A 10942-nucleotide genomic window follows, 5' to 3' on the forward strand; every position below is an offset into this window, starting at 1 on the left:
GTATTGGAAGCGATGGGCAGACTCGGTGCATTGGATGTGGTGGTGATGTTGTGTGATGGTGGTGGTGGTGATGGTGGTGGCGCGCGCGTGTTTCGCGTGATGTGATGGCACGACACGTGGGAGCGTGCAGAGGATGTATACCCTGAGTCACCATTCATCATCATCATCATCATCAATCACAAATCATCACCAAAATTGGCATTGTCGTCATCTGCTGGATTATTGAAGACATTTTTTTAGTCAACGATCTATTGTAAACATCATCACCATCATCATTAGCAATACATCATCATCAACACCATTGCAAATGAAATCAACATCATCATCGCCATCATCATCACGTCACCTTCATCAACATCATCATCATCATCTAAATTACTAAACACAAATATTCACCTCTGATATTTCGTAAACTTTATCATCATCATCATCAAGGTGTCAATATCATCATCAACATATCATCATCAGCATCATCATCATTATTAACGCTATCTACCGATTTCACCATCATCATCATCATCAGCACCATCATCATCATCATCATTAACGCTATCTACCGATTTCACCATCATCATCATCAGCACCATCATCATCATCATTAACGCTATCTACCGATTTCACCATCATCATCACCAGCACCACCATCATCATCATCAGCAGCAGCAAAGTCACATAGTTTAGACCGGCGGCCAATGATTACTTCAGCAACATCATCAGCAGCAGCAGCATCATCAGCACCGTGCACACTGAGAAGAGACGCACTTGTGATGGTGGTGGTGGCAGTGAGGGTGGCGATGGTGGCGATGGGAGTGAGGGTGGCGATGGCCTCTATAACGACGTGAACTGGCTGGTGCATCGTTTCATCACCCTCATCATTACCACCTCCTCCTCCCTCATCATCATCCTCCACCTCATCCTCACTCCACCTCATCCTCCCTCTCCTCCACCTCCTCCCCCCTCTCCACCACCTCCTCACTCATCATCCTCTACCTCATCCACTCCTCATCATCCTCCACCTCATTATCCTCCACCTCATCCTCACTCCTCATCCCACAACTTCATCATCCTCCACCTCCTCCCTCATCATCCTCCACCTCCTCCACCTCCTCATCCTCCTCCACCTCATGCTCACTCCTCATCCCATAACCTCATCATCCTCCACCTCCTCCCTCATCATCCTTCCACCTCATCCTCCCTCTCCTCCACCTCCTCATTATCCTCCACCTCCTCCTCCCTCTCCTCCACCTCCTCCCCCCTCTCCTCCACCTCCTCCTCACTCCACCTCCTCCTCATCATCCTCCTCCTCCTCATCATCCTCCACCTCCTCCTCACTCATCATCATCACCACCATCACCGCCGCCGTCGTAAGTCGCACCGAGTGGCTAGCACGCGGACACACTCCGTGGAGATGAGGTGTGAGGACGTAGATCGGTGACTCTAGCCAGCTGAATCAGAGGAGGTGGAGGAGGTGGCAGGGATGGGGATTAAAGAGCAGCAGCTGATGATGATGATGGTGGTGGTCGTGCTGATGATGATGATGGTGGTGCCAGCCAAAGGTAAGCTCTTGTGCGTGTGTGTGTGCATGTGCGTGTGTGTGTGTGCGCATGTGCGTGTGTGTGTGTGCGCATGTGCGTGTGTGTGTGTGCTCTTGTGCGTGTGTGTGTGTGCGCATGTGCGTGTGTGTGTGTGCGCATGTGCGTGTGTGTACATCGTGTGTGTGTGTGCTCTTGTGCGTGTGTGTGTGCGCATGTGCGTGTGTGTGTGTGCGCATGTGCGTGTGTGTGTGTGCGCATGTGCGTGTGTGTGTGTGCGCATGTGCGTGTGTGTACATCGTGTGTGTGTACATGCCGCGTGTACATGGTGTGTGTGCATGCTGTGTGTGCATGTTGTGTGTGTAAGCGTGTGCGTAAGTTGTGTGTGTGTACATGATGTGTGTGTGTACACGCTGTGTGTGTGTACATTGTGTGTGTGTGTACACGCTGTGTGTGTGTACACGCTGTGTGTGTGTACACGCTGTGTGTGTGTACATCGTGTTTGTACATGCCGCGTGTAGATGGTGTGTGTGCATGCTGTGTGTGCATGTTGTGTGTGTAAGCGTGTGCGTAAGTTGTGTTTGTGTACACGCTGTGTGTGTGTACACGCTGTGTGTGTGTACATCGTGTTTGTACATGCCGCGTGTACATGGTGTGTGTGCATGCTGTGTGTGCATGTTGTGTGTGTAAGCGTGTGCGTAAGTTGTGTGTGTGTACACGCTGTGTGTGTGTACATGCTGTGTGTGTGTACATGCTGTGTGTGTACATGCTGTGTGTGCATGTTGTGTGTGTAAGCGTGTGCGTAAGTTGTGTGTGTGTACATGCTGTGTGTGTGTACACGCTGTGTGTGTACATGATGTGTGTGTGTACACGCTGTGTGTGTGTACATGCTGTGTGTGTGTACATGCTGTGTGTGCATGTTGTGTGTGTAAGCGTGTGCGTAAGTTGTGTGTGTGTACATGCTGTGTGTGTGTACACGCTGTGTGTGTGTACATGCTGTGTGTGTGTACACGCTGTGTGTGTGTACATGCTGTGTGTAAGCGTGTGCGTAAGTAGTGTGTGTATATATTATTGTGTGTGCTGTGTGTGTGTACACGCTGTGTGTGTGTACACGCTGTGTGTGTGTACACGCTGTGTGTGTGTACACGCTGTGTGTGTGTACATGCTGTGTGTGTGTGCATGCTGTGTGTGTGTACATCGTGTTTGTACATGCCGCGTGTAAATGATGTGTGTGCATGCTGTGTGTACATGCTGTGTGTGTAAGCGTGTGCGTAAGTTGTGTGTGTATATATTATTGTGTGTACACGCTGTGTGTGTACATGCTGTGCGTGTGTGTACATGTTGTGTGTGTGTACACGCTGTGTGTGTGTACGCGCTGTGTGTGTACATGCTGTGTGTGTGTGTGTGTACATGCTGTGTATGTGTGTACATGTTGTGTGTGTGTGTGTGTACACGCTGTGTGTGTGTGTACGCGCTGTGTGTGTACATGCTGTGCGTGTGTGTACATGCTGTGTGTGTGTGTACATGTTGTGTGTGTGTGTGTACATGTTGTGTGTGTGTGTGTACATGCTGTGTGTGTACATGTTGTGTGTGTGTGTACATGCTGTGTGTACATGCTGTGTGTGTGTGTACATGGTGTATGTGTGTACATGCTGTGTGTGTGTGTACATGGTGTGTGTGTGTACATGCTGTGTGTGTGTGTGTACACGCTGTGTGTGTACGCGCTGTGTGTGTACATGCTGTGCGTGTGTGTACATGTTGTGTGTGTGTACACGCTGTGTGTGTGTACGCGCTGTGTGTGTACATGCTGTGTGTGTGTGTGTGTACATGCTGTGTATGTGTGTACATGTTGTGTGTGTGTGTGTGTACATGCTGTGTGTGTACATGTTGTGTGTGTGTGTACATGCTGTGTGTGTACATGCTGTGTGTATGTGTGTACATGCTGTGTGTATGTGTGTACATGCTGTGTGTGTGTGTACACGCTGTGTGTGTACATGTTGTGTATATGCTGTGTGTGTACATGCTGTGTGTGTACATGCTGTGTGTATGTGTGTACATGCTGTGTGTGTGTGTGTACATGCTGTGTGTGTACATGCTGTGTGTATGTGTGTACATGCTGTGTATATGCTGTGTGTGTGTGTGTACACGCTGTGTGTGTGCACATGTTGTGTGTGTGTACATGCTGTGTGTGTGTACATGCTGTGTATATGCTGTGTGTGTGTGTACATGCTGTGTGTATGTGTGTACATGCTGTGTGTGTGTGTGTGTGTACACGCTGTGTGTGTGTACATGTTGTGTGTGTGTACATGCTGTGTGTGTGTACATGCTGTGTATATGCTGTGTGTGTGTGTACATGCTGTGTGTGTACATGCTGTGTGTATGTGTGTACATGCTGTGTGTGTGTGTGTACATGCTGTGTGTGTGTACACGCTGTGTGTGTGTACATGCTGTGTGTGTGTACACGCTGTGTGTGTGCACATGCTGTGTGTGTGTACATGTTGTGTGTGTGTACATGCTGTGTATATGCTGTGTGTGTGTGTATATGCTGTGTGTATGTGTGTACATGCTGTGTGTATGTGTGTACACGCTGTGTGTGTGCACATGCTGTGTGTGTGTACATGTTGTGTGTGTGTACATGCTGTGTATATGCTGTGTGTGTGTGTGTACATGCTGTGTGTATGTGTGTACATGCTGTGTGTACATGCTGCGGTAGTGACGGTTATCTACCCTAGGTCGACTCAGCCTCAAATGAGTCAGCTGGTGCCGTGTGTAGCAAACATCGCCACCGGGGAGACAAAGGCGGTCGGGCGTGGCGATGTCCACTCGGGCTGAACGATTAATCGATTTAAAATCGAAATTGCAATTTGAAACAACGCGATTAGCAAATGGCAAAGGCTGCGATTTTTTGCGATTTGAAAAGTCTCTATTACAGTATTTTCTTATAGGAATTGTTTAATTTGTTTATTATTAGAACTGTATTTATTTGACTTAATTGTTCTATGAGTTTGATTTAAAGCTTTCGTGACTGCGGGGATTCATGTTCTTAGTTCTTTCGGTAAAGAAGGGAAATAATAAAATGATAAAAATATAAAACAATAAAATGCTCACGACGTTTCGCCTGCAACACAAGCAGCAATCATCATCAGGCGTGCAATCCACTGCAAGAACATTGTATTGTTTAATATTTTTATTATTTTATTATTTCCCTTCTACGTGACTAATAATATAATTGTTCTATGTTTGATTGTTCTATTTCAATTAAAACATTTTACTGAATACATGTTGGAAGCAATTAACATATTTTAAGTTATCATCCTTGCATTAGAATACTGCATATGGAGCAGTTCATATTTTGACGGTATCATGTGGTAATGCTCCAACGCATGTTTTAAATCTATTACACAGTGAATAATGAAACTGAAGCTTGACTTTAAAAATGATTGAATCGCAAATCAATTCGCAATCGCTGTCAGAAAAGTCGCAATTTGATATTATCCCCAAATCCATATTCTATGGCTCTTCCGTAAAGTCAGGTAGATCGGAAAATAATAACAATAAAATAAGAAAACAAATTCAATTCTTAACTGTATTTTTATTTTTCCTACCCACGCGACTTCACCGAAAGAAGCGAAGAGTTTGGCTTCTTGCAGTCACGAAAGCTTCAAATCAACGATCAAATTATCAATAAATTATAAATTTTTTAAACGTATTGCTATTATGTTTTCTTCTTCTATCTACTAAAGAACACGAATAGAATACGAATTCGTGCAGTGACGAAAGTTTTAAGTAATTATTTTTTTACTCCCCAAAACCGTTCAGAGTGCAGCCCTAGCACAGCCCTTGTCCCCAACAGTCTGCTGAGGCTATACGGGGGACCTTTGTCTTTGTGTGTGCGATTGCCTGAGATGGGGAGCGGTGGTACAGCGGTTAGCGCGTTGCGCTCACGAACCCGGCGGTTGTGAGTTGAATTCCCGGTCAAGGTCACCAAGACGAGTTAGGATTTTCTGAACATCCCCTAGGTCGACTCAGCCTTAAATGAGTACCTGGTACGGTGTGTAAACATCGCCACTGGGGAGACAAAGACGGCCGGGCGTGGTGTTGGCCACCCACCCCCTCGTGTGCCGTGCCGGCCTTCATAGGTGCTGCTCGCTAACAGCACTTGCCCCTACAGTCTGTTAAGGCTACACGGGGGATCTTTATCTTTGTATAGCCTAGGAAATCAGTAAATATATCACAGGCGACGTTTCGGGGCAACGGGCCTTCTTCAGGGCGCGCGGAGCTCGAGGGGGTTGACAGTCGGGGAGACGGAGTGGATTGATGAAGAGTTGAGGGGATGCACTTGGGGCAGAGATGGAGGAAAACAACAACAACAACAACAACAGTAGTTGTTGTTTGTAAACAAATGACGTCCTTATTCTCACGATGTTTCACCGCGGGGCGAGTGAGTGAATGAGTGAAGGAATGAGTGAATGAGCGAGCGAGCGAGTGAGGTGATGGTGGAGTGAGTGAGGGAATGAGTGTGTGAATGAGTGAGTGAGGGAATGAATGAGCGAGTGAGTGAGTGAATGAGCGAGTGAGCGAATGAACGAGAGGGGTGATGATCGAGTGAGTGAAGGAATGAGTGAGTGAGTGAAGGAATAAGTGAGTGAGCGAGCGAACGAGTGAGGTGATGGTCGAGTGAGTGAAGGAATGAGTGAGTGAATGAGCGAGTGAGCGAATGAGTGAGGTGATGATCGAGTGAGTGAGCTTCGAGTTGATTTTGTGGAACCCAGGATGAGCGGTAGAGTGCAGTGAATGAGTGAAATCGAGTGAATGAGTGAAATCGAGTGAATGAGTGAGGATAACTCCGATGAATGACCGAAGGATTAAGTGACGCTGATCATACCTCCCCACCCCGGTTCACCCCCCACCCCCCCCACCTCCCCCCCTCACCCATCCCCCCTCCCCCACCACCCCCACCACCCCTCACCACCCCATCCCTCCCACGTCCCCCCCACCTCCCCCCCACCCCCACTACCCCCCCACCTCCCCCCCACCCCCCACCCTCCCCACCCCCACTACCCCCCCACCTCCCCCCCACCCCCCACCCTCCCCACCCCCACTACCCCTCCACCACCACCTCCTCTTCCTAGGTTTCTACCATGAGGACTTTTTGTTGAATGACTGAATGAACGACACTCACCGTACCTCCCCCCCGTTCCCTTCTCACCACCCCCCCCCACCACCCCCCCACCCCCCCCACCACCCCACCCCCACAGGCTCCCGCCTCCGCCAGGAGGACTCCCCGCCTCGCATCTCCGAGCACCCGTCCGACCTGATCGTGTCGCGGGGCGAGCCGGCCACCCTCAACTGCAAGGCGGAGGGACGTCCCCCTCCCAGCGTCGAGTGGTACAAGGACGGCGAGCGGGTGGACACGGACCTTGGTGGTGGCGGTGGTGGTGGTGGTGGTGGTGCCGGTAGCCGGATGCTGCTGCCCGACGGTTCGCTCTTCTTCCTGTTCCTGCGCAACCGGCCGGACGAGGGGACGTACGCGTGCGTGGCACGCAACTACCTGGGCGAGGCCGTGAGCCGGAACGCCTCGCTCGCCATCGCCTGTGAGTTACCACCGCCCCCCCCCAACCGCGTCCCCACCCCCCTCCTCTCTGTCACCCCCCCACGCCTCACCCTGCCCCCCCTCACTGACCCCCCCCCCCCCCCCCATTGTGACTCACGGCAACCGATCGAACAATCGGACACATGCCCACGTGGTTTCTTGTTTCTTCAAAACATTACAAAGAGTGCTGCTGCCCAGGTGTTTTTAGATGGATGCAGTTGGTGGTTGTTTGAAAAGTGCCTCCCCCACTCCCCCCCCTCACCCTCCCTACTCACCCCCCTCCCCCCCATTGTGACTCACGGCAACCAACCGACCAATCGGACGGATGCCCACGTGGTTCTACAAAACATTACAAAGAGTGCTGCTGCCCAGGTGTTTTTAGATGGGTGCAGTTGGTGGTTGTTTAAAAAGTGCCCACCCCACTCCCCCACTCCCCCACTCCCCCCCACCCCCACCACCCTCCCCCCAAACCCCGCCCCCCCACTATTATGACTCACGGAAACCAACCGACCAATCGGACGGATGCCACGTGGGGGGGTTATTTTTTTTCTTCTCCTCACAAAACGTCACAACAAAACTGCCCGTACCCCGTTGTGTGTTAAGTGCTGCCACCCCCCCCCCCTCTCTCTTCCTATCGCGCCCCCCCCTTCCACCACGCAGCCCCCCCTCTCCACCCCCCCTGCCCCCCGCTGCCCCCCGCTGCGTTTCCCCCGTGTCGGCTTCCACGCTGAGGTCAGTTTTGGAGCCGCTCTTGGCAAATGCGACCGAGGCCCGCGCTCGATTCGCCGCTTTAGTGTCCGACAGCGGCGCTGGGCCTCCCCTAGGTCGACTCAGCCTGGCGCGGTGCGCGGTAAACATCGCCGCTGGGGAGGTAAAGGCGGCCCGGCCTTGGTGCTAGCCATTTCCTCGTGTGCCACAGTGCCTGGCCTCCATAGGCGCCGTTGATCGCTAACGGCACTTGTCGCAATAGCCTGTTAAGGCTGTACGGGGGATCTTTGTCTTTGTCAGCCTTTCGATGGCGCCTCGGTTCGCGATTCGTGCGCGCGATGATAGTTATCTCGTGAGCTTCACGTTGGCCGTGTCGAAGTTATTGACTCGGTACCGCTGAGATTCTGGTTTTAACTTTCAAGCCCTGGGTCTGTGTGTGTGTGTCTATCTCTGTCATGAGTTCGTAATGTCCAGGTCAGAGACTCAGAACCAGTATTGTTGAGGTCCTGAGTTCAAGCCCTGGGTCTGTGTGTCTCTATCTCTGTCATGGGTTCGTAATGTCCAGGTCAGAGACTCTGAACCAGCATCGTTGAGGTCCTGAGTTCAAGCCCTGGGTCTGGGTGTGTGTCTCTGTTATGGGTTCGTAATGTCCAGGTCACAGACTCTGAACCAGCGTGGTTGAGGTCCTGAGTTCAAGCCCTGGGTCTGTGTGTGTGTCTATCTGTCAAAGGTTTGTAATGGCCAGATCACAGACTCTGAACCAGCATGGTTGAGGTCCTGAGTTCAAGCCCTGGGTCTGTGTGTGTGTCTATCTCTGTCATGAGTTCGTAATGGCCAGATCACAGACTCTGAACCAGCATCGTTGAGGTCCTGAGTTCAAGCCCCGGGTCTCTGTGTGTCTCTCTCTCTGTCATGGGTTCGTAATGTCCAGGTCACAGACTCTGAACCAGTATTGTTGAGGTTCTGAGTTCAAGCCCCGGGTCTGTGTGTGTCTCTCTGTCATGGGTTCGTAATGTCCAGGTCACAGACTCTGAACCAGCGTGGTTGAGGTCCTGAGTTCAAGCCCTGGGTCTGTGTGTGTCTATCTCTGTCATGAGTTCGTAATGGCCAGGTCACAGACTCTGAACCAGCATCGTGGAGCTCCTGAGTTCAAGCCCTGGGTCTGTGTGTGTGTCTCTCTCTGTCATGGGTTCATAATGTCTACGTCAGAGACTCTGAACCAGCATCATTGAGGCCCTGAGTTCAAGCCCTGGGTCTGTGTGTGTCTCTCTCTGTCATGGGTTCATAATGTCTACGTCAGAGACTCTGAACCAGTATTGTTGAGGCCCTGAGTTCAAGCCCTGGGTCTGGGTGTGTCTCTCTCTGTCATGGGTTCATAATGTCTACGTCAGAGACTCTGAACCAGTATTGTTGAGGCCCTGAGTTCAAGCCCTGGGTCTGTGTGTGTCTCTCTCTGTCATGGGTTCATAATGTCTACGTCAGAGACTCTGAACCAGTATTGTTGAGGCCCTGAGTTCAAGCCCTGGGTATGTGTGTGTCTCTCTCTGTCATGGGTTCATAATGTCCAGGTCACAGACTCAGAACCAGTATTGTTGAGGTTCTGAGTTCAAGCCCTGGGTCTGGGTGTGTCTCTGTTTCTCTCTCTCTCTCTCTCTTTGTCGACGGTTCACAATGGCCATGTCGGATCCAGCAGTGCCGTGAGACGGCCATTGCAGGAGCTGCGCCTTTAGCTCTTGCCTTGACCTTCAGCGTAGTTCTGAAGCGTCGACCTTTGGTTTTTGAACATTTGAGAAGCAAGAGAATCGTCCACCCGCCCGCTTGTCCACCCGCTCGCTCGCTCACCCACTCACTCACTCACTCACCCATACCCACTCGTCCACCTGCCCCGCTCACCCGTTCACTGGCGCGCTCGCCCACTCGGCCACTCGCCCGCTTGTCCACCCGCTCGCTCACCCACCCACCCACTCGCTCGTCCGTCCATCTGCCCGCTTGCCCACCCGATCCCTCGCCCGCTCATCCGCTCGCCCGCTCGATTCCTCGCCCACTCGCCCACCCACCCACTCGCTCACTCACTCGCTCACCCACTCGTCCACCCGCTCGCTCGCCTACCCACCCGCTAGCTCGTCCGTCCATCCGCCCACTTATCTGCTCAGCCGCTCGATTCCTCGCCCACTCGCCCACCCACCCACTCGCTCACCCACTCGCTCACCCACTCGTCCACCCGCTCGCTCGCCTACCCACCCACTCGCTCGTCCATCCATCCGCCCGCTTGCCCACCCGATCCCTCGCCCGCTCATCCGCTCGCCCGCTCGATTCCTCGCCCACTCGCCCACCCACCCACTCGCTCACCCACTCGCTCACCCACTCGCTCACCCACTCGTCCACCCACTCGTCCACCCGCTCGCTCGCCTACCCACCCGCTAGCTCGTCCGTCCATCCGCCCGCTCATCCGCCCGCTCGCTCATCCACTTGTCCGCTCCGCCACTCATCCCGCTTGTCCACCCGCCCGCTCGCTCGCCCGCCCGCTCGCCCGCTCGCTCGCCCGTCCGTCTCGGTGCAGCGGCGTCGTTGATTAATGAAGTGGGCGTCCGCTCGCGGAGGCCCAGGCGAGTGCACAGATCATTACGCCTCGCAGATGGCGTCGTCAAAACCTCGTTAAGGCTACCGCACTGCCGCGGCTTAACCCAGCCCCGTGCCAAGGAACGGGGACAATTTTTGTTAACCTACTACCACCACCACCACCACGACCATCACTGCCTCCACCACCATCATCACCAGCACCACCAGCACCACCACCACGAACACCACTGCCTCCACCGCCACCACCAGCACCAGCACCACCACCACCACCACCTTCACCACCACCACCGCCTCTACTACCACCCCCACCACCACCTCCACCACCACCACCACCATCACTGCCTCCACCACCATCATCACCACCGCCTCCACCACCAGCACCACCACCACCACCGCCTCCACCTCTCCCCCCCCTCCCCACTCCTCCCCCTCCTCCTCCCCCCCCTCCTCCTCCTCCACCACCCCCCTCCCCCTCCTCCTCCTCCCCCCTCCCCCTCCCTCCTCCTCCCCCCTCCCTCCTCCCCCCTCC

General features: G+C 52.9%; 1 protein-coding gene across 1 annotated transcript; it reads left to right on the top strand.

Moving 5' to 3' along the window:
• Positions 1-637: 637 nt before the first annotated feature.
• On the top strand, positions 638-7155 carry LOC144953999 (roundabout homolog 2-like; the record flags this gene model as incomplete). The annotated part of the gene is made up of 2 exons (XM_078884583.1): positions 638-1556; positions 6791-7155. Coding segments are annotated over exons 1-2 (444 nt in total), but the record flags the coding sequence as incomplete, so codon positions are not given.
• Between the last annotated feature and the right edge of the window lie 3787 nt (positions 7156-10942).

Source organism: Lampetra fluviatilis, unplaced genomic scaffold (genome assembly GCF_964198595.1).
Source record: "Lampetra fluviatilis unplaced genomic scaffold, kcLamFluv1.1 SCAFFOLD_1001, whole genome shotgun sequence".
NCBI lineage: Eukaryota > Metazoa > Chordata > Hyperoartia > Petromyzontiformes > Petromyzontidae > Lampetra > Lampetra fluviatilis.